The sequence below is a fragment of the Populus euphratica genome, unplaced genomic scaffold (assembly GCF_000495115.2).
Source record: "Populus euphratica unplaced genomic scaffold, PopEup_1.0 scaffold1.1, whole genome shotgun sequence".
Classification (NCBI taxonomy): domain Eukaryota; kingdom Viridiplantae; phylum Streptophyta; class Magnoliopsida; order Malpighiales; family Salicaceae; genus Populus; species Populus euphratica.
Window position 1 is genome coordinate 6,148,449 of NW_011499845.1, and position 25,134 is coordinate 6,173,582.

Sequence of the window (25,134 nt, forward strand, 5' to 3'; positions counted from 1 at the left end):
AGAAGAGATAGCAACAAATCAGTGCCTTCACTTTACTAATATTTATATTCGAATTATTATACTTGATTTATTTTGAAATTTTAGTCCATTTATATATATATTTTTTAAAATCATCTGTTCTGAAATAACTTTGACATAAAAATAGTTTAATTAGCGTTGAGAAGGATATTCTCAGAACAAATATACAATGATATTTTCTTAAAAATATTCATGAGTTCAAATGCAAGGATTTTTCTCCCCCCAAGAAAGAATCAAAATATAGAAACTCAAATAAAGTTTCCATAAACTATAGTACGCATACTGATTTTATATATATAATATCTCTCATTCGAAGAACATATGAGTACGTCTATGACTACCTTATAGCTCCCAACTATATTCTCACCTCACCTCATATACTTGTGTAAGCCCTCTTTTTTCAGCTCATGCTAAAGCTTCAAAAGATAGAGAATTTTGTTAAGAGTTGATGAGATCGAATAAATACAAGCTACTGTTGAGGCTGAACCTCGTGACCATGATAGAAAAACTAGATGTAACTGTGATTGATCACATGCCATCTAAAAGTTGGAAATTTTGACCAACCCACCACCCTATTAAAGTGACTTCACACATGGCTATAAAAGGTAGGGTAGGATTGAGGGCGCATCAAAAGCTACAGTGAAAAGCAAGGTTAGCTGCTTTTGACCTCAGCTCTTTTCCTGCTCATCCCCACCTAATGTCAATCTCTCAAGATCAGCTTCTCATGAACAGGACCCTAAAAGGGTTCCTATGGAATAAGAAGGCACAAAGCCCCCTCGGTTGAGAGGTGTTCCTTCTCACACACGCATCTTTTCCTCCATGTTTAAGGTTTTTCTAGATAGGAGGTTTTAGTTACACGAGCAACATGGGGCAAGTCTTTGTCCTTGTCCTGATGAAAAATACAACATTAACTTTGTATATTATCAAGTGAAAGACTGATGCTCCCTTTTGATCATAATTGATAATCCTAGATAAATTACAAACCAAAAAGAAAGACGACAGACGCAAATAATTGCCGGATCTACGGACAATCAAAGCAAACACGAAGAACAACGGAGCACAGAATAGTAAAAAGGAAAGCCCTTTTCTCCTCTTCCTCATCTTCACAAACTACTTCAATTTTCTGTCCTTTTGTAATTGCAGACCTGCATAGTGGAAATGAAGAGAATTAAAATATCAATAGCTGCCTTATTAGCCCTTATTTTCCTCTTTGATGTCTCTCCCTGTAAGACCGGCCTTCTTTGTTCATCTCAAACCTTGGAAAAATTAACCAACTTTGGCTCCTAATGAGTGCGCGCTCCTTATATCCGGGCTTCCACCAAGTTAAAATACTTTCACCTCCAAAAAACTTGGAGCTCTCGGCAAATTCTTTGTCCTAAAATCTTCTTTGCCTGGTATCGATTCTCCTGTTACTAGAAACTATATTTTGGCGCAATTATAATCAATATTGCTGCCAAGGGTGACACACAATCAGCAAGTAATCAAAATCCTCTTCATTTTGCTCCCTTTTAGGCTACCGCCGAGGAGAACTGATCACAGTCCAAGAAGAATGTAGTAAACAAGAGTAATTGGTAATGCTATCAACATTCCGAAGATAACCCTGTATAACAAATGGTAGAAAGAATTATTTTTTTCTCTTTTTTGACAAAGCACAAATATTTACTAAGATGTTGAATATTTTAAACTACCATCTTGCAATATATTACTTACCCAGTGCTAAGAATGGCTGGATGGACATTGTACTCCTTGGCAAACACAAATGGAACAATTCCTTGTGGCAGTGCAGCCTATTCAATAAGTATAAATCAATGATGCAACTTAATTAGTCAATTCGCAATAAATAATCATTTATCTAATTAGAATATAATTGCAGTTAATATTGTGGAAGTAACTTTTACCTGGACAATAGCAACATGAAGGAGGGTACCACGCAGACCAACAGCAATTGATGCAGCAGCCATCACTGCAGGGCCGGTCAAGAATCGAACAGCCATGGCGAATGTGGCAACCGAATTTCCACAAGCAATTATCTTCGGTTGCAAAGCCATAAACAGACCTTTTACAGTATATACAACAACAAAATCAGTGCATCCAAACAGAAACTGAGTATTTTAAATCTTTTGAGTTCTCAATTTTGCTACCTCCGCTAGTAGAAGAGCTGAAAAGGGCCGGCATCTATTACTATCCACGACCTACACCAACCGACTCTGGACCGCAAGCTAAACCGGCCCCATATGTCGGATGGTCAATCTATTTACAGTCCAAGGACAAAAACCCTTTGATTTCCTGTGATAACATTGCTCACAACCCACAACCATCCATTCAACTGTGAGTTGTAGCACCCATACCCTTAGACAATGTAAGACATTAATTTCCTTTAACCATCCTTGGTGCCTGACCAGGCCAAATCACCTTTAGAATTGGTGTGGTAACAAACGTGCCACATTTAAGAGACCCTCTGAAAATTAAGAATTGAACCAAAAACTCTGTAGGAACTAGTATGTATGACTTCATGTTGGTGTATAAATACGACTTTATGTTGGTCCATTTATCAACTGAATGTTTTTTTTTAAGTACTTATATGACAGAGGAAGCAGGGAAAGGTTAAGAAAAAAAAATAACGTCAACTGATGATTACAATAATTCTGACCACTCACCTAAGCTGAACATAGCCATTCCAAGTCCAGCATCAGACAGTATGGAGATCGACTGTTTTATTATCTTAGGCATTTCCAAATGCCACCTGCAATGAGAAAATAACAACAACAACAACAGCTCATAGTTTAGCACCAAAAATACCAATCATAGTAGTTACAATATAGAAATAAAATTTGATTAATTTCAAAATGGTTAAACTAACCGGAAAGCAATTAGAGACCAAATAAGACCAATGAGACTAGAGTATGTGTTGGGGTTGCGAATAAGTTTCCGCCAAACCATGATCAATATCAGACGGGTCATAACGCTTGCCGGTGGCATCTGCTTACTGCCAGCGGAATCTGGAGCGCCGACTGCTTTTGGGTGCATCTCGGCAGTTGAGCTGGACCCAAGTTTGTTAAGTCCAGTGGGAACCTCTTTTTCCCTCTGATCATCTTCTCCTTCTCCTCTCCCAGCAAAACTAAAGTCCTCGCCAGCAAAATTTCCAGCTTGTGTAATGGCTTCAAAATTAAAAATAAAAAATTAGACAAAAACATCAAAACGTGTAAAATGGTTAACTTATTTATTGTGCAGTTACGAATTCTGTGCTTGTATACTGAAGTAATATACTTTTGCCATCCCCATTTTGCGGGTGGTCCGCAACCAACATCCTGATCTCCTTGGCTCCATGATCAGACCGTCCGGATTGTTCTGATGCGCCAAAATCAGTACCGCCGAAGACGTGGAGCCCACCTCCTTCGGAAACTGGTGATGCACTTGAGCTCCACACAAACATGTGTAGTTCCTTAGCATCATGATTTACTTTGCTATTCTGTTGCGGCTGCGGCTGCTGCTGGTGGTGGTTCTGCTGCTGCTGATTTTTTGTGGTTTTAGAAGTGGTAGTAGAGGCAAGTTCAGGATTCGGTGCTGGATAAGATGTAGTTACTGTCTGTGCTGGATAAAACCCGAATCTTGGAGAGGATATAGTAGCCATTGGAGCACAATTTTCCTCGAAATTCGACGGCCTTGGAGTTGGCCCTCTTGAAGATTGTACTGAGTACAAATCAGCTGGACCGAAATTTGAATGCCTTCCCGGGAATCCCTGAACTCCCATCATGGAGTAGAAATCAGAAGGGTTAAAATTAGACCCTCTTGGAGTAGGATTCCTTGAAGAACTCAGACTGTAAATCTCAGCTCCAGTAAGATTTGATGGCCGGGGAGTCAATCCAGAGAAAGAACCCGGGCCAAGAGACCTTCTGGAGGCATTAGATTTCCTGACCGTCACATGTAACTTGCCATCGTCACCGATTTCAGCATCAGTTTCCAGAAAATCTCGACCATCTAAAGATACCACATCAGAATCAACCTTAAACGAAACAATGGAGGCTGCAGTTTCAGGAAATTGCTCCATGATCAACATCTTTGCACCTCTATATTCGAAAAGAAACAAGAGGAGAGTGTACCAAACGATACACTGTAATACCACAACTTGAACCATTAGGCTTCCCGAGTAGTCGTCATACATGGCGATTAAAAGAGGAATGCCCATGACAAGAGTATTCGGAAGAGTCGACAAAGAAAAGATGGTAATCATCCACTCCAGGCTTCCATTTTTGGTGAAATTAGTCCAAATTCCCAGAGCAAACAGCATTATTATTTTTTGAAGCGTGTCGGCCGCAATGAACCTGAAGTTCATAGAATAAGGATCATTAGTGGAGATAAAATGAAATGACAACAGTGGCACTGCGAAAATCGCCACGAAACGGTTGATACCGGAACACTGGTCCGGGCTGAAGATTTTCCACCATCGAACAGACCCATAAGCCAAGATCATAGCAACATAAAGAGGAATAACAGCGGACAAAACGTTGTAGAGATCATTCCAACTAATCATGGTTTCTTATGTATCCTGGACTGAAATATAGTAATCAAGACAAGGGAGTGGTGATTTTGAAGAAAAGATCTAGCAGAAGAAAGGGACTAAATTCAAAAGAATAAAATGGCAAAATGGAAAAGAGAAGGACAAAAACCGTTAAATAACTAACTGGAGAGGATATACGTCTCTCTGCAGCGAACTGTTGCAGCCAGCTCCTTCTGCCTGATATGGCTGATGAGTCTACAGATAGAGAGAGAAATGATTTTATAAAGGGAACGAGAAAGGAGGGATGGATAGCATTTCTATGACACAGCTAGGATAGCAAGGGGTAACTTTTAAGAGGGAAGTATATATAGACGAAGTGTGTGGATACGGGACATGTCAATGTTGACATGTGTGTGTGTCTGTGTATAAATGTAGAGGTGAGCGTGAGTGAGAGCATGTACTGGAAAGGAAAGAGAAGGGGAATAGGGGGACCCGTGAAGTTGGGTTAGAAAGTAACCGTTTGATAGAGTTAAGTGAACTAAACTTGAGTTGGTGTCTGCTTGGAGTTACAGATGGCAGGTTTCGTTGTCGTATGGGGTTTTTTCAGTGACGAGCCGGGACACTTTCTTTTTTAGTTTTTCTGTCAAAGTTTTTGACTGTGTAAACGGGGAAGGCCGAAAGGGGAGCCATCTTGAATTGCAAGGGAATGGTATCATGCAAAAATGAATTCCCACCCCTGCTTCGAGATGTAGACATCGGCCGCATTATTCTTTTGGATCGAGTTGTAACGTAAAGAAAAAGATGCACTTCTTTATCTTTTTTTCGAATTTTCCCTTTGCATGATCAGTTTCCAGTACTCGGCACATCTTCAGACCGAACTGCAAATTTTGACTGATTTTCCCATCAGATTAAAGGTAACGCTGTTTTTAACTCGGAATAAATCTGTAGCTCAACCGTTGTCTATGTATTTCTTTTTTCAAAGATTTGATGAGGACAAAAATCACCCACCTCTTGTTATTCCTTTTTTTCCCTCCTTAGTTGAGATCATGAATGTTCCATCCAAAATCAATTTTTATAATAATATTTGGTGCATGGGTGTATACATGAATGGTAAATATTCAACACAAAAAATAATGAAAAATGAGTTTTTTATATTTAATATAAATTCATAGCCAACTAATTTATATTTTTTGGTTAAAAATTGCGCAAATCATTGCATGCAAGTCGTCATCATATACAGACCCTATGAGAATATTAATTAAAATTTATGTATTTCATCAAAGATAAGCAACTTCCTAACAAATCAGCCTGGTTTGGTTTAGCTTGGAATGATTGTAATAGGATTTTCAGGACTATGTATGTTTTCCATGATCAAAATAGTTAAGCTCTAAGCTCTGAATATTGCACTTAAAATACTTTAACTACAAAGTTAATTGTCTCCGAATGTACTAAACTCATATGTGAAAGAAAGAATTCTTAGGTGCACATGTTAGTGATGATTGTTCTACATTAAAAATAAATGAAAAGGTGAGGTGTTTGTGTGCTAGATAGAATATAATTGACAAATAGCATAAGCACAAACATAGCTTCCTAAAACAGAGAAATCCATTCTACTAAATTATGAAAAGAAAAGAAAACGTAGAACTTGACAAATTAATAAAAAAAAGTGATAGATATGTGATTTTCCAATAAAAAAAAATTGATGTTGTGCTTATCCAATCAAAATAAAGAAGAGAAATCATCTTGATATAACGTGCGACCATGAGAGACGTGATTGACCTCGGAAGACACATGTCAGAGATTTAGTGTGTGGCCATGTAAATGGAGTGGTAACAAGGAAAAAAAGTCGGAATAGCCTCTACATTTTATAAATTTTGTTATCGACTACTTTGTTCTCTCCTTGTTCTAAAATGTGAAAAAAAAAAGAAGTTTAGAAATGTTTCTTAAGTGTGAAAGTGGATGTAGAAGATATTTAATATGGGATTGAGCGTTGAATACAAGAATAACAATAAAATCTTGTATAATTGATTTTCTCATATAATAAAAAAATAATTTGTTTTATCAGATTTTTTTTATTTTTAAAATCAACATATCCAGGAATTTTTAAAAAATATTAGTTTATATTTTTTCAGATAAAAAACATTTTAAAAAACAGATTATAACACAAAAATAAAACAAACAATTACATTACTTATGTGACCGGACCTTTTTTTTCCTCGAACAGATAGGTATTTGGTAAATTCAATTCATTAAAGAAAGTCTATGCTTGAAATAGGAATAAGCATGTCCCGGCATCCTTCCCAAAAGTAACTAAAACCGAAGCATAAATGTAATGTAGATTGTTCATCTCAAAACCATCCAAAGAATACAATAAAAAATTTATCAAAAAAAAATGTTTGAGGATTACTCATCAATAAAAAAATAAAAATTAGTTTGTTTTTTAAATTAAAATTATATTATTTTATAGCTCAAGAGTATTTTCAGAATGAAAAATATAACTAAGTCGAACAGGCAGGGGAAACTAACTAGTTCATCCTAAAAATTAACTACCTCTACAGCTATATGTCAAGTCGTTTAGTGTGAGTTTGTGTCGATATATATATATATATATATATATAGCACGATAAAAAAGGAAACGTAGGCGATTAAATTTTCTTCACGAATCCATCTTTAAATGACTCCAATCATTTTCTTTCGGCCGGAGATTCATATGCATACGATCGAGGAGTCCCTTTCAAATCTCCCCCAGCTATCCCTAATCCCTCTTCCGAGTTTGATGGCTTTATTACTTTCTAGTTCTTGTCGTTTCAGTTGAATTTCAATACCCTCGTATCCATCTTCTGCTCTTTAGCATCTTCAATTCGATCTCTTGATAAGTTTCCTTCGCATGAATGGGACATCCTATATGGGAAAAAAAGGTTCCTTAATTCCACCCATTATTATTAATTATAGGTCGTGGGGTTTTGTTACAGAATAAGTTTTGAATTCGAGATCTCTAACAAAGAAGAATGTTAGTGATAATTAAACTACTTATCATTACCTGGAAGATTGTTGCTGCTATGTGGCTCACAAATAGTATCATCTCTCAAATGAATTTGATTTTAATTACCCAAAAATAATGATTAATATTTAAGTTTAAATATTGAACAATCAACACAACAATTATAAGCGTGCCACTGACATTAAATAAGTTGCGAGTGTTCTTTCTAACTGAAAGATTCATTAGGTGTTGATCATACAATTTAATTTATTTTAAATGATTATGATATCATAAAAGACTATCTACATTGGGATTCTTACATCATGTCAACAAAAATTTCTTTCTATACTTCAAGTCGTAAAAAACAATAAATCTATTTAATATCAGCTTTAGTTTCATTTATGTTCCATGTTTTAATATAAATGTACTCGCACCGCAACTTATAATTAAGAACTGGATTATATTATCTCCCCCGAAAACAAGTTGAGTGTTCTTTTGAATCCAAAGTATAAGATTCGATTAAGTGGTTTGATGATTTCATAAACAAAATAAAATAAATAATGCGGATGGTAGGTTGTTATAATATATGCATGATATTTTTTAAAAGTATTTTTAATTGAAAATATATTAAAAAATATTAAATTACATAATTGACATCAAAATATTAAAAACATTTAAAAAATGATATTTAAAAACAAATAAAAAACAATTTAAATACCAAACCAAGAAATAAAAAGTGCCTCCTGGAAGGTGTTGCTGACAAGCGAAGGGTATCAATCTACTGCAGTAAAAATTTACTGAGGCACCTCACCTGCTTGATGTAAATTAGATCCATGTGCAAAGCGGTGATTCCAAAACCGTGGCCTTTTAAAGCAACAGCTGATCCAAATCATTGAGTGGTTTTTATCAAATGATTGGGGCCCGCCTGTACCTAAGCACTCAAGCATAAAGAATCCAAGATGTGGGGTAGACCATCTATCAAAACGACACGTGGCAGTGCACATGCACTTGCACTGCACGCACTCCTAAGCCATACAAGCAAAATCTTTAAATATAATACAGTAAAACGCTGAGATAAAGAGGTTTCCTCCCATTTGTGGTTTTATGTTTACGCTTTTGAGTTGTTAATATAATAGATCTATTTAGTTATTAATTATAAAATTAATAAAATTAATTAAAATATATATAAGTTGGCTCGTTAATAAAAAAAAAATTAAATATAAAAAAATAGTTAAACTGGTTAAATTTTAAATTTATTTTATAAAAATTATTAATTTGATTCTTATAAATTCTAGAGTTACTAAAAATTTATATAATTATTAATTTTAAAATTTATAAAATTAGTTAAAATAATATAAGTTAATTTGAATATTCATATTGATAATAATAATAAAATTTCTTTCTTATGCTTGCTACCTTTTTCAACCTTGTTTTAACTTTTTTTTTCTTCGAGAGAGAAGAAAATTTAAGGTATAATTATAAAGTTGTTGACAAACGTGTGCTTCACCAATGAGAAGGTTGAATTGCCGAATAAAGAATTAATAAAATAATTCAACCTGAAAACGGGGAGGGGAGCATGGTTCTTTTGAATCAACGTTGGTTTCAGCGACACCGAATATCATATTGCAACCTTTTCCGATTGCTTGAACTCGCAACTCAGCTATCAGATTTGAGCATTATTTTAGGGTTGAAAAAACAATCGAAACGCAAAGGAAGAAAAGGTAAAGCAGGAAAGAGCACGAGGGTCCGTGTTTGAGTGGTTCAAAGGGGCTCTCTTTTTACGCAGACAGCACGTCAATAGTAAATATAGTTGAATTTGAAGGCATATGCGAGTCAAGAGGAATAAGCCCTGTCGGCCCATTGGGCCTCTACCCCCCCCCCCCCCCCCCCCCCCCCCCACCTTGCTCCATGCCCTCCCATCCCCGTCTGCCCTTGAATTACTCGGCAAACCGTCTGAAGATCATGTCGATTGTGCATATGTTGGATTTACTTTCGATATAGATATTTGAATAAGTGGCCTTAATTTATATATGAGTGTCAATTTAAAATTGATCACACACCAACACCAATCATTCTCGTTGGAGGGCGGAAATTAAGTCGCATTTGGTTGTTGTTCCATAAAAAGAGGGATGGCGATATAAAAAATACAAATGTGTCTAATTATGAAAATGATGATAAAAATTATTTTTTAATCTTCATATTGAACATAACTTTTAATTAATTGGATATATATAGGATATTATTAATTTTTTCTACAAATATCAACTTAAACATCTCATAATATCAATCTTTTTCACGATATTCAAATTTAAAAGGGATAATAATATATCTAAAGAATGAGTTTTTATGATATACATACCCTACCTTTTATTCAACGGGTGAAAAACTTGGATTTACATACCCTATTAATTAGATTTTAAGTATTTATATGATAATTATTATTTGAGTCATATTTATTGTTTAATGTCCATTATGGTTGGTTTTGCATCAGTATTCATAGGTTTGAATGAAATTATCATTTCAAGATTTAGATCATTGATTTTAATTACTTTTTTTTATTGGAAATTTTTTTATGTATTTCAAAAAATTATATTTTTAGTCCAATTTATTTATTATTAAAATCAAATAATAATATAACTTACCTTATATATAATATTTTAAGATGATTTTTATATTCTATTTAGTATAAATAGCTTTTTATTCAAAAATATTTAAATATCAGTTAGGATGGCTAGTAATTATGAAACTAAAAGATAATTACATTTTTTTTTGCCCTACGAAATATCCTTCACAATGCATTTTAAATATTTTTTATTTTTTTTTATGTTTTAAAATATTAATAGATGATTATCACTCAAGTGAAGATTACCAATGTGATAGGGTTTAATTAATTTATTATCTAGAACGCGTGCAAAGTTACAGACAGAAGATATGTTATTGAATAATAATTATAAATTATTTATTTACCTTTGCGGTAGAATTGATATCTTCTAACCTTTTATAATAATACTTGAGAGATTTCAGAATTTTTTTAAAAAGAAAAATTTGGAAAGTTATCAGATAGAACCATGAGTGTACATCATATCTTATCAAAGAACTTATACACACTACATAGTGTCTGGCTAACAAATCCTAAATAAACAAAAAAGGACGGGCTAACGTGAGGGAAAACTAGAATTTAAAACACAATATCGGTCCCCTCATTTACAGTAAATTTTGCTAGATTTGACCATCATACCAAGGGCAAGGATGCTATAGTGTCTTACTTCAAGATGTAGCACCTAATACCTGGAGCCCAGTGTTGCCTCTCAAAACTATGCATGCGAGTATCAAGGCCGTCCCACCCGTTAGGGAATTGCCTCCTGGCTAGCCCTATTTCTCCTCTTAATAGTAATTAAGACCAACACTCGTTTTTTCCCGAAATCACACTACCAACCATTGCTGGAGGTTATTTTTTTATTCTGATATGATGTTATTAACCACCTTGAAGTGGACGTTAACAATCGATTAGTTATGGATAATCTAGTTTAACAATCAAGATATGATTCAATTCAGACACGGCCTAATATCTATTCACATGCCCTTCAACGTGAAACCGTTGAACAAACCATTGTTTCCTTGGCACGGGACTCCACGGAATTGACCCGATCTCTAGCCGCGACAAAACTTCTGAGGGAGATTATTTCTAATCCTCCAAAGCTTGTTAACAACAACAAATATAAAAAATCATAAAAATTGCTAACAACCACTAAGTTATATTGGAACCTGGTCTCATGCTTGTGGGGTTCTTTGGACATCATTCTCTGATTTATAAACTCCAAAGCCAGCCATGTGAAAGAACATTCTTTTAAGATGGTGCCACTTACCATCCCCAGAAAAAGAAAAAGGTCGTTTGTCCTCTTTTCACCTTTCTAATTTAATTTTATCTTTCCAAAAGCCAGCCAAGGTCGTTGCATTCCATAATAATTTATATGGAGAAATCAAAAGTTAAAGGGAGCATATTTAATGGGGACTCGGAGACATGTTGAGTTAATGTTTTGACACATTTTGGCTGGAAAGGAAACTTTCGTGACATTTTTTTTCTGACAATGCCACACTCATATCTGTGGCCATCCATTTGTGAAAGAAGCGCAGGTCTGTAAGAGCAGATAGCCCCATGTGACATGGTTCAATTGGTTCTTGTGGTGAATTTATTCTAAATGTACGGCAGGGAGGGAGTTTCCATTTAGCTGCTCAATATAATTGTCACAAAAGTACTCGGTTTGTAGTTCGACTGAGTCAAGACCCAAAAATCCTTTCCTAGTTAATCAAATTTTAATTCTTGCAGGTTTAGATGTTAGCTCAAAAATCATGTCTTGAATCTGTTAAAGGTGCCAAAAGTTGGCAAATCCAAAGACCAAATGCCATAGTTTGCCATCTTATTTGATTTTATCAGTCCAAAAAAATGTGATTAATATCATGACCAGTCACCTAATACTAAAGTATCAGTCGCTAACCGCCACTTGATGGCTGCATGTACTATCAAGGGACACTATAGATCCCTACTTCGTAATTGATGTTTGGCAAGTGTTGATTATGGAGCTCACTCTTGTTAGGCCGGTCACTTTTTCTGGCGACACTGAATCACACCATTCATAACTGCAAAATTTAGTTGTAAATGGCGCAATGCCGGGTTCGGGACAGGGACTTATCTGGTTCCTCTGAATTTCAAAGAATTTATAATTTAAGTTACATTCTCTGATCAGAAGCATGACACCTCCAATTTTCATGATGGGGTGGACCACGCTTTCAAGAGCTAGAAAATCTACTCCTGATAAAAGAAACATTCCTATGCTATGAATAGAAGTTGGATGTTGGGTGCGTCCTGAAGATATGGCGTTAGTTGTAGACTTGTACGGCAAGGCTGTTCTCTCGGACAGGATCAAAGATATAACGGGGCTTCATTTTGCTCCATCTCTTGAGTTTTGAAACAAATGAATGGGCTTCGGCTAATCCCAGCTACCTGAAGACGCATGGGATGCAGATGGGTAAAACAGTTAGGATGAGTAATGTCAATGGCCCGCGAGGCTTGAACTATGACCTCATTTTTGAAGGCCATGGGGATTTAGACTTTCTGTGAGAAAGCGACCAGAAACACGTAAATGGACTAGGAATTTTTGTGATCCCGGTGTTGGGCCCATATCATTTCATTATCTACTAAATATTTTTATGACTTTTCTTTGAAGCTATCCTCGACAGAATTAATTCTCCCATGGACTCTTTTCCAGTAGGGTTGGTTCTTTTGTCAATTTATCCAAATGGCTTTCAAGTGGACGTTTCCTTTACGAAGAAGAATAAATTTTATTAGTGAATAAATTCATGTAATTATTATGAGTTGTCTTTTCAAATATTTTATAACTTTACTAGGATACATTAACATATTTATTTAATGATCAATGCATTATTAAAATGCATGACAAGATTAGAAGAAGCTTTTTGAGTTGTGAAAATAATGGACTGAAAAGATATTTTCAGTTTGATTGTAATTTTTTTTCTTTTCCATGAATTTAAAGTGATCATTTTTTCATATAAAATTTAATTTATTTTATATTACTGAATTATATAAACACAAATATTATTCTTTAAAACTAAATTCAACATAATAATTACTCGATTATCACTCCAAAAACGAGTAATAAAAGATAAAAAAATTTCTCTTACTTATATTTCTGATTTCTTGCTCTTATACATGAATTAATTTTTATCTATCTTCTCATGAGAGACATTATCTCAACATGCACCAAGTTGGATTATCCCTATAAAAAAGAAATAGTTACCTTAATTTGGCTATTTAAAAAAATAATTGGGTTCATTTAATTTTCCGTATTAGTACCAAAAAGAAATAATTACATTGATTTAGTTATCTAGAAAAGTGATTGTTTCCAATTTCCATTTAATTTCCCGTATTAGTAGTTGTTCTAGATAGATATAGAATAAAGTTTAACATAATAGATGAATTTTTTTTTTTTTGGATTTGACGACATGTAGTGATATCATGGCATATTAGTTAATGCAATGCCATTAGTTACTATTTAAATATCATAAAATTTATCATCAAAATATTAGTCGGGAAGGGAAATATCTGTAACTAGCTGTAGAAATAAAGAAGGCACATAAATCAAAGAGAAGAATGCAACTTTACTTTCTGTTTTTCGAAGAGATATCAGCTATTTAGATAAAATTAGAAGGAAAAAAAAAAACAGAGAGAAAAAGGGAAGCGGGGTTCTCTGGAGTGCGTGTGTATATATATATATATATATATATATTCCTAAAAAAACTAGCTAGAAGAAAACAACAATTTGTGTTTCTTAGTCCTTTTTAGTTGCTGGAATTGAATTTTTTTCTTCGATCAACACCGAACTTGAACCTTGAACTATACAACAAGTTAAACTATCTCGTATATGTAACATATTACTAAGTAAATATGCCAAATATACGATTAAACCACATATTATCACCATCTATATGACATCAAACGACATGCCTGGCCTCCATTTATTCTCTCACTCCTCGTGCAGATAAAAGTTACACCTCGTTTTTATAGACTATTAGTGTATGAAGTCTTGCTCTCAGAAGATTCATTTAGATGGTAAATAGAAGATTTATTTGATCTTAGGTATCAAGTTTAAGTTTTGCCACTGTTTTATCAATGAAGAGACATGCTTACATAAGATTTCTTTAATTAAAGCAATGTGAATTTCTTTAATTATGACATTAAAGCAATGTGAATTTCTTTAATTATGTGTAGTTATTAACTGTATAATATCCTGTTTTTGGATGCATGGTAAAATTTGATCCGTCTACTTTCATTTTTCTTACTAAAAACATATGAAATTAATCAATTATCAAAGCTGGGATGGTGTTTTAAGTTAATATTTATACAATCAAATCAAGATGGCAGCAAAAATTACTTTTTAGTCCATGTTAAGGCATAAACACTATCTGTGTTTAATTTTCACGTTTGATTTTTCCTTCCACCTTGACATTATGACGTTGTGGAAATTGAATAAAAATCAGATGCGCTTTCGAAAAGAATTTCCGCTAAGTGTTGTTCATGGGTACTCCTTGTAACACTCCAAGTTTCGCCTCTCCTCTATATACACTGGTACGCGCAACGAGCCACTTAACACATACACAGTAATTATCAATTATGGAGATGAAGCAGTTGGCTCGAAATTCCAATTAATCTGCGCACCCTTCCTATACTAAATCAAAAATGAAAAACCAAACAGCACTCAACTAGAAAAGGCATTAAAAAGATGAAAGTGCTAATTAACAAGTAAACTAATTATCCATGTAGAATAGATACCAGATACCCTAGTATCTATCTCAGACATTTGGTGTAAACTAGTATGAACATTTCTCTAACCTATATTCGTTCATATCAAAGTAATCAATGATCATCATAGCTGACTAACAAGCCGCAGAAGATTGCCGAGATTGGAGTGCGGGTGTCCCAACTTTAGAGGACAAGGTGGCGGCTGTTGTTGGGGCGGCCACAGCAGTGGTGGTGGTTTTGGTGGAGCCCTTGTCCAAGCCGGTGGTTGTCACACGCTCACAACTTGGACACATAGTAAGGGTGGATGCTGGACGAGGTTCACAACTGTGAGGAGACATCACGGTTGGTGGGCCCACCTTTAATGCCCTAAGCTCCTCTACTTCTCTTTGCAACCTTCTGTTTTGCTCGGTTAATGAACCAAACCATCTCTTCAAATACTCACACTCCATCTCTGTCTGCTTAAGCTTGCTCCTATCAGTGACCAGAAAAATGTGTTAATATTGCAAGACTGGTGCTAAATAATGCTTGATATTGCAATAAAACAATATGACAAATGTTTGCTACTCCATTTTGTTCATGATCAGTTGGAGATGAGTTGTACATGTAATTAAAGAAATGCAAAAATAAAAATGATAGTTTTTTGCAATTTTTCCGTTTTCCAACAAATAATTGCCAACAAAGGTGAGTTGGTAGGCATAATTAAGAGCTCGCATTGAAGTCATTGCCTGCTTCTCTGGGGTGTTCCTTAATGCTTTCTGAGTATAACGAGTTTTTTTCGTCTACCATACATACAAGCTAGGCAGTTATTGTTGTATTCCATGTTGTTATCGTATTCATAAATGTTCGATTCAAGTTTTTTCACCTGTCTCATAAAGTATTTTAAGGTTTACGTTTCAGCACATATTTCATCTGTTCTAATATAACAAAAGGAGCTTTAATTAGGAGATTAATGGAATTTACAGTTCTGGCTGCGTTTCTTTTGACTGATTAAATAGCAATGCATGGTAAGGAGAGCAAATCCTTAGCCTCGATCTCTTGATTTCGTTTAATAATTAATACATGCAAACAACAACAACAATAGGGGATATTTTATATTGCATGGCTAGTCTAGGAAAAGAATTATTAATAATGAGTCAAAGGAACACTTATTAGAGTTGTGATCAGACTAGCACACGAGGCCAAAGAACACATGCATCTTGATACCGACAAATCTTTTTCTTCTCAATTTTGTGCAATGATCATTAGATGACAGCCATCATTATATCAGTTCACAAAGGTGAGCTCATGAAATAACCCCATCATTAAGGGTTCATAAATTTGTAGAGTCACTTGTCGGTCACGTGTCTTCATTCTCAAACCGTATTATATATGATATGGTATTGTAAAATTAGGTTTATTTATATTTCCAATATCGTAGGGTTCTATGGCAAAAAACTAAAATACATAAGCTGACTTCCTACTTCAGATGTTTGTTACATGCATGTAGATGTCCTTATTTTCATAACTTGACATGTGAGCAGTAAGGGTCTGCATCTTACGCTCATATTGGTATTAGAATAATTGTCTATGCCCTTTTATAGGTAGTAGGCAGGAAAAAAAATTGTCCTTATTTATTACATGAGCTACTTCCATTTTGGACCCTCTGGATTCAGTTTTGCCAGCGTCCAATGATCCTTCCAAATATTTAATTTGCAGAGTGTGTGTGTGTGGGGGTGCAGCCCTACGACTAAACCACAAATGACAAATACTTTAATTTCATCACTTAACTAGTCTCAAAATCACGACCCTATAACTACACGGTTTCATGTCTCCTCCTGCCTTACTTTACAGGCATGTGAGCAATCCGTCATTTCAACGGCAGAAAAACTACGTTCTAACTTCTTTTACTCTATAATATAACGACGAAAAAGACAGATTAACCTCCCCAAACAGGTTTTAAATGCGGTCAAAAAGTTGGATAATTTATGGTGTCTAATACCTTTACTTTAGCCACGAAGATGATCAAAGAATTAAAGCATCTGAATTTATACTACTAACCAATATAGTACTGAGGTTATATTGTCCTCTACTAAGAAAATACCAATCCTGAAAAGGATCCTTTTCTTCTTTTTAATGATATATGATCAGTTCGATTTTATACGGTTAGATATAAAATTTGATCCAAATTATGTTCTATTAACTTCGATATATATATATATAATAATCAGTTTTAATTTTAACAACCAACAAAATATATAGTGAAAAGATTAAAAAAGAAATTAATGTGTCAGCCAAGCAAAGCATGAAACAGTATGTATACAAGATAGAGTACCTGGCCCTCCGGTTTTGAAACCACACCTCAACCTGTCTAGGCCTCAGCTTCAATTGCAAAGCTAATGCTTCCTTTTGTCTCTGCATATATGAAAGAATAATTGAACTCCATAAATTAATCATAATTAATTCAGAAAACATAATTATTTTACTATAAATAGAGAGATAGGAGTGTTTAGTTACAGGGTTTAAGGTGTGGTGTTGCCTGAAACTTTCTTCAAGAAGGCGAGACTGTTCCTTAGAGAGACGGAGTTTTTTGCGAGGTGGGCCTCCATTAGTGCTTTCCTCTTCATCTTCCACGCCCGCAGTGATCCATTCTTCTTCTCCTGTTCCTGATGGTAGTTGGTTTATGTCCAAATCTTTCACAGCACAAACCTCTTCACCCAATTAATAATTCATCACCATCATTTTCATAAATCAAGAAAACAAAATTCCTTGGATTCAATCAATATCAGTAAAACCATGTACTTATCATCATATTTGAGAGAAGAAAACATAAGGAAGAATTCTTTATTAAGAAAGCCGGCCATGCAAACAAAAACAAAGCTAAGAGATCATAGAACGTCATTTAAAAACAAAAGGTAAAAGATCTTGTAAGAGGGGAAGGAGGAGATAGGGGGGATTTTGGGCTTACCAGATGAAGGAAAAGGAGGAGAAGAAGAGAAGCCAGGCATAGATATGGTCAACTCCAAGCTAGAAATGCTTGAGGGTGAAACCGCCATAGGAAAGAAACCACACAAGAAGGGAGAGGAAGAAAAAGGCTGATTTTATAAGAGAGAAAAGGTTAAAGAAAGGGGGAGGAAGAGAATTAAAACAAAACAAAATGGAGGAGACAAAGCAGAATATGAAAAAGTGGAAGAGGTAAAGGTGAGCTCCGAAGGTCAAATAAATACTAGCGAAGTCGAAAAAGAAAAGGAGAAATTGAAAGATTGGTTTTGTTTTAATTGCTCCTTTGGTTTTTCTTGGGCTAGGGTTTTTGACTGTGGTCGTCAAGTGAAAAGGTCCGACCCATCTGATTCGCGACACGTGGTACACTGATTAGAGGAATGGGCTGTAGGAGAATAACCGGCAGGTTTTCTGTTCAAGTGATTGGAGGGATAGAGTCTTGTTGTCGGTTCAAATGTCAGCTGTTGAAATGATTGGGAGCCTAGACTGGTGCTCTGAGCCCTGCTGCATACACCATTTCTTGGCAAGCCCATCTTGATCCACCTTTAGATTTTTTGAGTCTCTGACACCACCTTGACAGGAAAATAAATTATAAAGAAAGAAAGATCCCATAACTTGATTCACCTTTTTTTCTTGTATTGAATCTGGGCCATTCATCCTTTATCATCAAGATGTATATGTTTGAGTTTGACGAAGTTGGGTGGGGCACAAGCGGGTAGGATCGAGGGCCAAGGTGCAAAAGGGCATCGAGTGTTTAATACCAGAAAAGAATTCAATGCTGCTTTAACTGTTTAAGGTTTGGTTGTGAGTGCGTTCATGAATATTTTTTTAAAATATTTTGTGTTTTTTAAAATTTATTTTTGGTATTATTATATTTAATTGGTTTGAAAATATTAATTTAAAATAACAAAATTTAAATTTTTTAAAACATAAATTCATATAACAAACGTACATGGATTATAGGAATCGTAACGCTTGTGAGTTGTGACATTTATGCAAAGAGAAGAAGACATGATTCGGGGATAAGGAGCGTGGACAAAGTCATTTATTATCTAGGAAGTTCATGTCTGTTTCAGAGTAACTGTGTCAACACAAACTACGAACCACAAGGTGGTGTTCTGGATTCTGTGGCACTTATTGTTGGCATATCGACTAGTGAGAATTGATTTCATAGCTATTAATAGCTAGTTGTGTTCATGTTGGAAGTGGAGTTTACTGTCTTGACTACCGTATTGATGAATGGGTCTGTACAAAGATTTAGCATATTCTAATTCCTGTGGAACAACAATCATAGCATGTATTTTGTGAAACTTTGCTTTCCAACGATTTCAAATCAATAGTTGTCATTTTAACAAGTTGCAGGTGTTCGAGCAAGAAAAATCGCAAACACTCAATACGGCATCCACAAATCTATGGGTGCTCTATATATATAGCATTAAAAATCGCACCCGTATGTCTACCGGAACTGTGTTTCGAAGAAATTGCCATTAATAAACTGATTTTTTAATTAGCTTTTACGTGCCAACTTCTTTAAATATTAGCACACGGGTAAGCATTGTTCAACAGTCGTTTATTCAGTTGAATTTTATAAAGCACACGGGTAAGCATATATAGTTCAGCAGTCGTTTATTCAGTAGATTTACTTGGTTTATTTATTTGATTAGATTCGTGCTAGATAGGTGATTCATGTTTGTAGTCAGTTCAAGGGCCTGATTGAGATATTCCCAAACAGATTATAAGTCAAGAATCTTTCAAGCAAGAGTCCAAGGCTTTTACCTAACAAAATATTTTAAAAATAAATAAAATATATACTTTATAAAATAAAAATTATTTTCACTTAACAAAAGACTTCAATTACAAAATGAAAATTACTCAAGGCTCCACTTATCATGTATACATAAAAAAAAAAAATTAATGATGCTCCAAAAAAATCAAAATACTAGGGAAATTATTTTTTGCCATGTTTTGGTGATGAACGATCACAAATCAACCTTCTATTTTTAAAGACTAATTCATGTCAATTTTCTATTTTTAAAGACTGAGGATTTCAAGAGTTGGCGACAAAGACTGAATTTCTTATAAAAAAACTTTTAAAAAAAAAAAATTAACGATCATTGATGATTAAATTAATGACTTTATTACAAGAATTTATAACAAATGAGCATTAAATTTCTAAAATAAAAATATTTGCTTTTTATTTATGTGTGATAAATATTGAAAATATGTTATAAAAGAGTGAATGTGTAAAACCACATGAGCTTGGACTTGGTGCGTATCCAAGCTCAAGGAAAATAAGTTGCGTAAGATTTGGTTTAGAGAGGGTTGGGTTTGGCAAGGTGCGAAACCCACGAGTGCTTGATCCTAAGATACTTTTGAGCTGAAGAAGATTATGTCTCACGAGGTGTTAAGCTCACAAGAGCTTGAGCCTAATGCTTAGCTTGGTCTAAGAGAATTAAGTCTGGCAAAATGTAAGATCCGCGTAAGCCTAGGTCTAGCGTGTATTTGAGCTTAAGAGGATAGGGTCTAATAAAGTGCAAAATCTACAAATATTTGGGTCTGACATGTAATCGAGCTCAAAATCTTAGGTCTAGTAAAGTACTAGATCCACAAGCGTATTAGGCGTGTAGCTAAAAGGAAAAAGTGATATCCTTGTCTAACTTTTTTATCCTAGAATGTGCCTTTGTTGAGCTTTAAAAATATCTTAATAAAATATATTGATTCATCAAAAATATTTTTTAAATATTTTAAAAGGTTTTATTTATATTTTTTAAGGGCCCTCATTCACCTAAAACTAGATCTACTTGCCCTATGCTTTAAGTCATGTTAAATATTTTCTAACATAAAAAAGAATATTCAGACAATAATAATATCTTTAAAGAGCAATAAAAATTTGAGACTCGGGTTGAATAGGTTCAATAACCTATGTTAATTTAATAATATGTTTATAAAAAGAAGTCAATTACAATAAAGAAAAAACTAAAAAAAAAACATAATAATAAATAAATAAATAAAGATGAATGCTTATCAATATTATGAAAAAATATTTGTAGAATATTCTTAAAAGATCTCAAAAATCTTATTTGATAATTAAAAAAAGTTTTGAAGTTTAATTGCGAGCAAACCAAATGTCAAAGAATGAATTGAGACAAAAATCAATTTTTAAGGAGGATAAAAATACATAACTTGATTTAGCATGCCAAATTCAAGGCCTGGTTGTGAGGTTAGGACGACACTGTATAAAAATAAATTAAAAAAAACAATAAAAGAAAAAAAAATCAAGTTAAATTGAGATAACTGGACCAACTTACGATTCGAGATATGAAAGCACAATAACTTTATAAAAATAAAAACAACAAAAATCACAAAGTTAAAGGTCCAACAACTTAATGTTGAAATATTCAAATGAAGTTCTTTTTACAAAATAAGCATAAAAATATACTAAAGTCAAATCAGATTAATTTTTAAAACTTAATACCTGAGTTACTCTATAGAAATCAAACCTTAAAAAATCATAAAGGAAAATTCTCAATCATCCATAATTAAAATGTACATATGGAGAGAGAGTAATATAAAAATAATGATCAAGTATACTATAAAAATAAAATAAAATAAAATAATAAGAAATAAAATTGAAAATAAAAAAAATTAAGAAAATGAAATAATAAGAAATAAAATTGAAAATAAAACAAATCAAGAAAATAATAAAAAAAAATAACAATAAAAAAATAAGAAAGAAACATGATAGATGGAAAAAACTAATTTTAATGTTAAAAATTTTCTAAATAAAATAAATAATAATTAAAAAATATAGATAATATTTGAAGGGTTATTTTAAATAATTGAAGGGACAGTTAGGAAAAAACAAGACCATTAATATTAAATTAGAAGTTTATTGGTCATACACATTACATGAAGATAAAAAGATTGTTAAGACAATTTAAACGAAATTTAGACCGTTGCTATTAATAATTACGAGAACATTACTTGAATGGCGTGGATATTTTTTACCAACTAACCCGTATGGTTCATACAATAATTATTTTTTTAATAGATAATTTATATTTTTAAAAATATTAAACTGCTCATCTTTTATATTGATTATAACCAAAGAAATAAAGCTGCAAATATGAAAAGACTTCTACACAGCGACCTAATTATTCTTTATTTTAAGAGTACATTTGTCATTTTTGGTATAAACGAAGCCATTGGTTTCTGTTAAGAAGAACAAGAGTATGAGAATTCTATTTCCATCCTTAGTATCTTGTTTTAATGTGGAAACATGATATGTTTTAGGTTTTTATCTCGATACTAAATGGCTTTATTCAAAAGTTTAATTAAGGGTAAACTTAGAATGAGTTTGTTTGTTTTTATGTTTTAAAAGAGTTTTTGAAAAAAATAAAAATTTATTATTATTTTTCTTTGTTATAAATTAATTTTTTTTATGTGTTTTTATATTATTTTGATATATTGATATGAAAAATAATTTAAAAAATAAATAAAAATTATTTTAATATAATTTAGAGTGAAAAACAATTTTTAAAAGCAACCACTACTTCACTTCCAAATATCAATTAATTTTTTTTTTATCGTTATAATTTTTAAAAGGTTCCATTCCCTTTATGAGTAACTAAGTAACAAAAATCCAACTTTTTTTAATATTCTTATTTTATTTTCTCTTGATTCCATGCTAGTAATTTATCTGTAATTTTTTTTTCCCATAGCAAATATTTTTATTTGTACTTTATGCCACCAAGCAAGACGCCTTCATAATTGGTGGTACACAGGTTAAGTTTTCATGCTATTATTATCAATCTTGTTTCATGCAATACTAACGCGTGTAAGAATTATTTTATCTCTCTCCTCTTCTTTTTCTAATTTGAGTTTTGTTGTGCGCCTCCATTGCATTGAAAATTCTATGTTGATGGCTAATATCTCAATTTTTAGATTTTTTTAATCAAGAATATATATCGAGTGAAAAATCAAAGTAGTAAAGATACTGATGAACTGTTGCAAAAGAAATGTTAACATAAATTCTAAGAATTATTGATGTGACCATCTTGACTTTCAATATGTAACCGATAACCTTTATTGATTAATGTTATTATTGTTAAAAGTAATAATTATTGTGTTCATAGCTTTGAATGAAAAAGAAGTGTTGCATTTAAAATTCTTATAACCAAGTTATATGAATGGTGAACACAAAATCCTGTCCACAGTAATCACTTATGGAGGCATTTTTAGAAAAATAATTTTAAAAATGCCTCCATGAGTGATTACTGTGGACAGGATTTTGTGTTCACCATGGAGAATATTTCGATTTTCCAGAGGATTAACGTTTTTGGAGGGGGAAAAAACATATGCAAACCCAGCTGGGGCAATGTTAATGCGTGCAAGATTCTTGTTCTGGACAAGCATGTGTTAATGATGAATATATATTTTTTTTTTTGAATGTGTTAAAGATTGTTAATGATGAATATATTATTAATCATTGGAGTAATTAACAAATGTCACATTCAAGCATTGAACGAGAAAGAAGAGTTACATCCAAAAATCCTGTAATTAGAGTTATTCTAAATATTGTGGTAAAACTAATCTTTATAATTTTAAAACTACTGCCATAGCTAATTATTGCGGACAGCGTTTAATCTGGTTAAAATCCAGCATACATCTTCGGCAATTATTGTTTTTTTTAATCTATTATAAGATGACTATTCCTGTACTTTGTAGTCTCGACTGTGTTAGCCTCGAAACATTATTTATTTCTTTTTACAATTTTTTCATTATTAAAGTTGATATTATATCATTTATATGCTTCAAAAAAGTCCAATATAATTCATATTTATCGAGTTCTAACTCTAATGTTTCTATGTCTGTATAAAATTATTCAAATATTAAATACCAAACAATATTCTCATCTAATAGATTACCACATTAGTGTCTGTGTGATTAACATAATAATTTTAAAACATTAATAAAACATAAGTAATCGAATAAAAAAAAATAGAGCAGACACCAAAGGACCTTAGCATAAAAAAAAAAAAAAAGGAAAAGGGATGAGATAAATAAAGGAAAATATAACCCGGAAATGTCATAGCTAACAAAATTAGAATTGGTATTTTTGGTCACCGCTTAGTATTTATTTGGTATTATAATACGTAATAATTTTTTAAAAAATATATATATAATATTTTTTATTTTTTAAAAATTATTTTTAATATCAATACATTAAAACAATTAAAATTTAAAAAATTAAATAAAAAATAAATAAATTACAAAAATAAATCATATTTACAATTTATTAATTTTACCTCGTAGAACTATCACAACACATGTATAATGAACATGGATTTGAAAGTATGAATATGATTGCTTTTAGTGCTGAAATGTATTACAATAATTTTTAAAAATTTAATTTTGAGATAGCATATAAAAATAAAAATTTAATTTTGAGACAGCATGTAAAAATAAAATAAAAATTTAATTTTGAGACAGCATATAAAAATAATTTAAAATTAATAAAAAAAATTAATTTTTAACCAAAAAAATTGAATTTTTCCCAAACGTTTCCGAAAAAATCTTAAATAAAAAAAATAATCTTCGGGGTAGATGTACTATGGCACTGAGCCGCCCATGCATTCACGTTTTGAGTCGTGTTGTACGTACACAAGCAATTGAATTGTTTGACTTTATCTTCAATCATGGGACCACAGACTAAAGGAAGCTTTTTGGAAAACCCGAGAATCCAAGATATTTGAACCATATAAAAGTTTAAGATCATTATATTTTAAGATTAAGTGCTTGTTTGTTAGTGTATATTCTCAACATTTTGATAGTAAAAAAAAGAAACAATTAAAAAGTGATTCATAGAAAGAAAATAATGGGATTTTCTTAAACTTTCTTGCATTAAGTTAGAATAGAAAAGGTTGAATACTCTGAATAATAAACAGAATAATTTGAGTGACGTTTTCTAATCTCTAACATTCACATAAAAAAGTTCTTTGATCATGCTCACCTATAAACTAGATTAGAGTTGCCCAACCCTGTAAATCTTTGTATACTCTTCGTTTAATTATTTGTGCTCATTGTTTTATTATATTTTTCTATTTATGATGAATTGTGTTAAGAATCTTCAATTATTTTCCAACACAAACTTATAGCATCACAATTTTCTTTCACGAAATACTAATCAAAGTAGACCAAGTCTCTTTTTTTTTTGAAGTATTTAAAGTTGTGGTAGTTGTTATTTTTTAAAATATTTTTTACTCAAAATATCATTAAAATAATATATTTTTTTATTTTTTAAAAAATATTTTTAATATAATACATCAAAATTATCCAATAACA

The 25,134-nt window shown here is 32.6% G+C and overlaps 2 protein-coding genes across 4 annotated transcripts; both read right to left on the reverse strand.

Moving 5' to 3' along the window:
• Positions 1-902: 902 nt before the first annotated feature.
• On the reverse strand, positions 903-4,924 carry LOC105124836 (auxin efflux carrier component 3-like). Its single transcript, XM_011024982.1, has 6 exons — positions 3,286-4,924; positions 2,879-3,176; positions 2,676-2,761; positions 1,917-2,074; positions 1,729-1,805; positions 903-1,618 (listed from the first exon to the last, which is right to left on the reverse strand). Exons 1-6 carry the CDS (start codon positions 4,547-4,549, stop codon positions 1,552-1,554), a joined length of 1,950 nt encoding a protein of 649 aa, XP_011023284.1. The 5' UTR covers positions 4,550-4,924; the 3' UTR covers positions 903-1,551.
• Positions 4,925-14,662: 9,738 nt separating this feature from the next.
• Positions 14,663-18,002, reverse strand: LOC105124845 (homeobox-leucine zipper protein HOX3-like). Of its 3 annotated transcripts, none has more exons than XM_011025008.1 (4): positions 17,759-18,002; positions 17,308-17,456; positions 17,126-17,205; positions 14,663-15,285 (listed from the first exon to the last, which is right to left on the reverse strand). In XM_011025008.1, exons 1-4 carry the CDS (start codon positions 17,844-17,846, stop codon positions 14,949-14,951), a joined length of 654 nt encoding a protein of 217 aa, XP_011023310.1. In that variant the 5' UTR covers positions 17,847-18,002; the 3' UTR covers positions 14,663-14,948. The 3 variants fall into 3 exon arrangements, with proteins under 3 accessions (XP_011023310.1, XP_011023304.1, XP_011023295.1); XM_011025002.1 differs by having other exon boundaries at positions 17,308-17,483; XM_011024993.1 differs by having other exon boundaries at positions 17,308-17,501; positions 17,759-18,000.
• Positions 18,003-25,134: the final 7,132 nt, after the last annotated feature.

Excerpts from the sequence above, each read along its gene's own strand:
- LOC105124836 (XM_011024982.1), bottom strand. The coding sequence starts at position 4,549 with ATGATTAGTTGGAATGATCTCTACAACGTTTTGTCCGCTGTTATTCCT. Across the intron at positions 2,762-2,878 it reads TGGTCTCTAATTGCTTTCCG|GTGGCATTTGGAAATGCCTA; the intron begins GTTAGTTTAACC and ends TTCTCATTGCAG. Across the intron at positions 2,075-2,675 it reads AATGGCTATGTTCAGCTTAG|GTCTGTTTATGGCTTTGCAA; the intron begins GTGAGTGGTCAG and ends ATACTGTAAAAG.
- LOC105124845 (XM_011024993.1), bottom strand. The coding sequence starts at position 17,846 with ATGGCGGTTTCACCCTCAAGCATTTCTAGCTTGGAGTTGACCATATCT. Across the intron at positions 17,502-17,758 it reads TCCTCCTTTTCCTTCATCTG|AGGTTTGTGCTGTGAAAGAT; the intron begins GTAAGCCCAAAA and ends AATTGGGTGAAG. Across the intron at positions 15,286-17,125 it reads TTTCAAAACCGGAGGGCCAG|GAGCAAGCTTAAGCAGACAG; the intron begins GTACTCTATCTT and ends GGTCACTGATAG.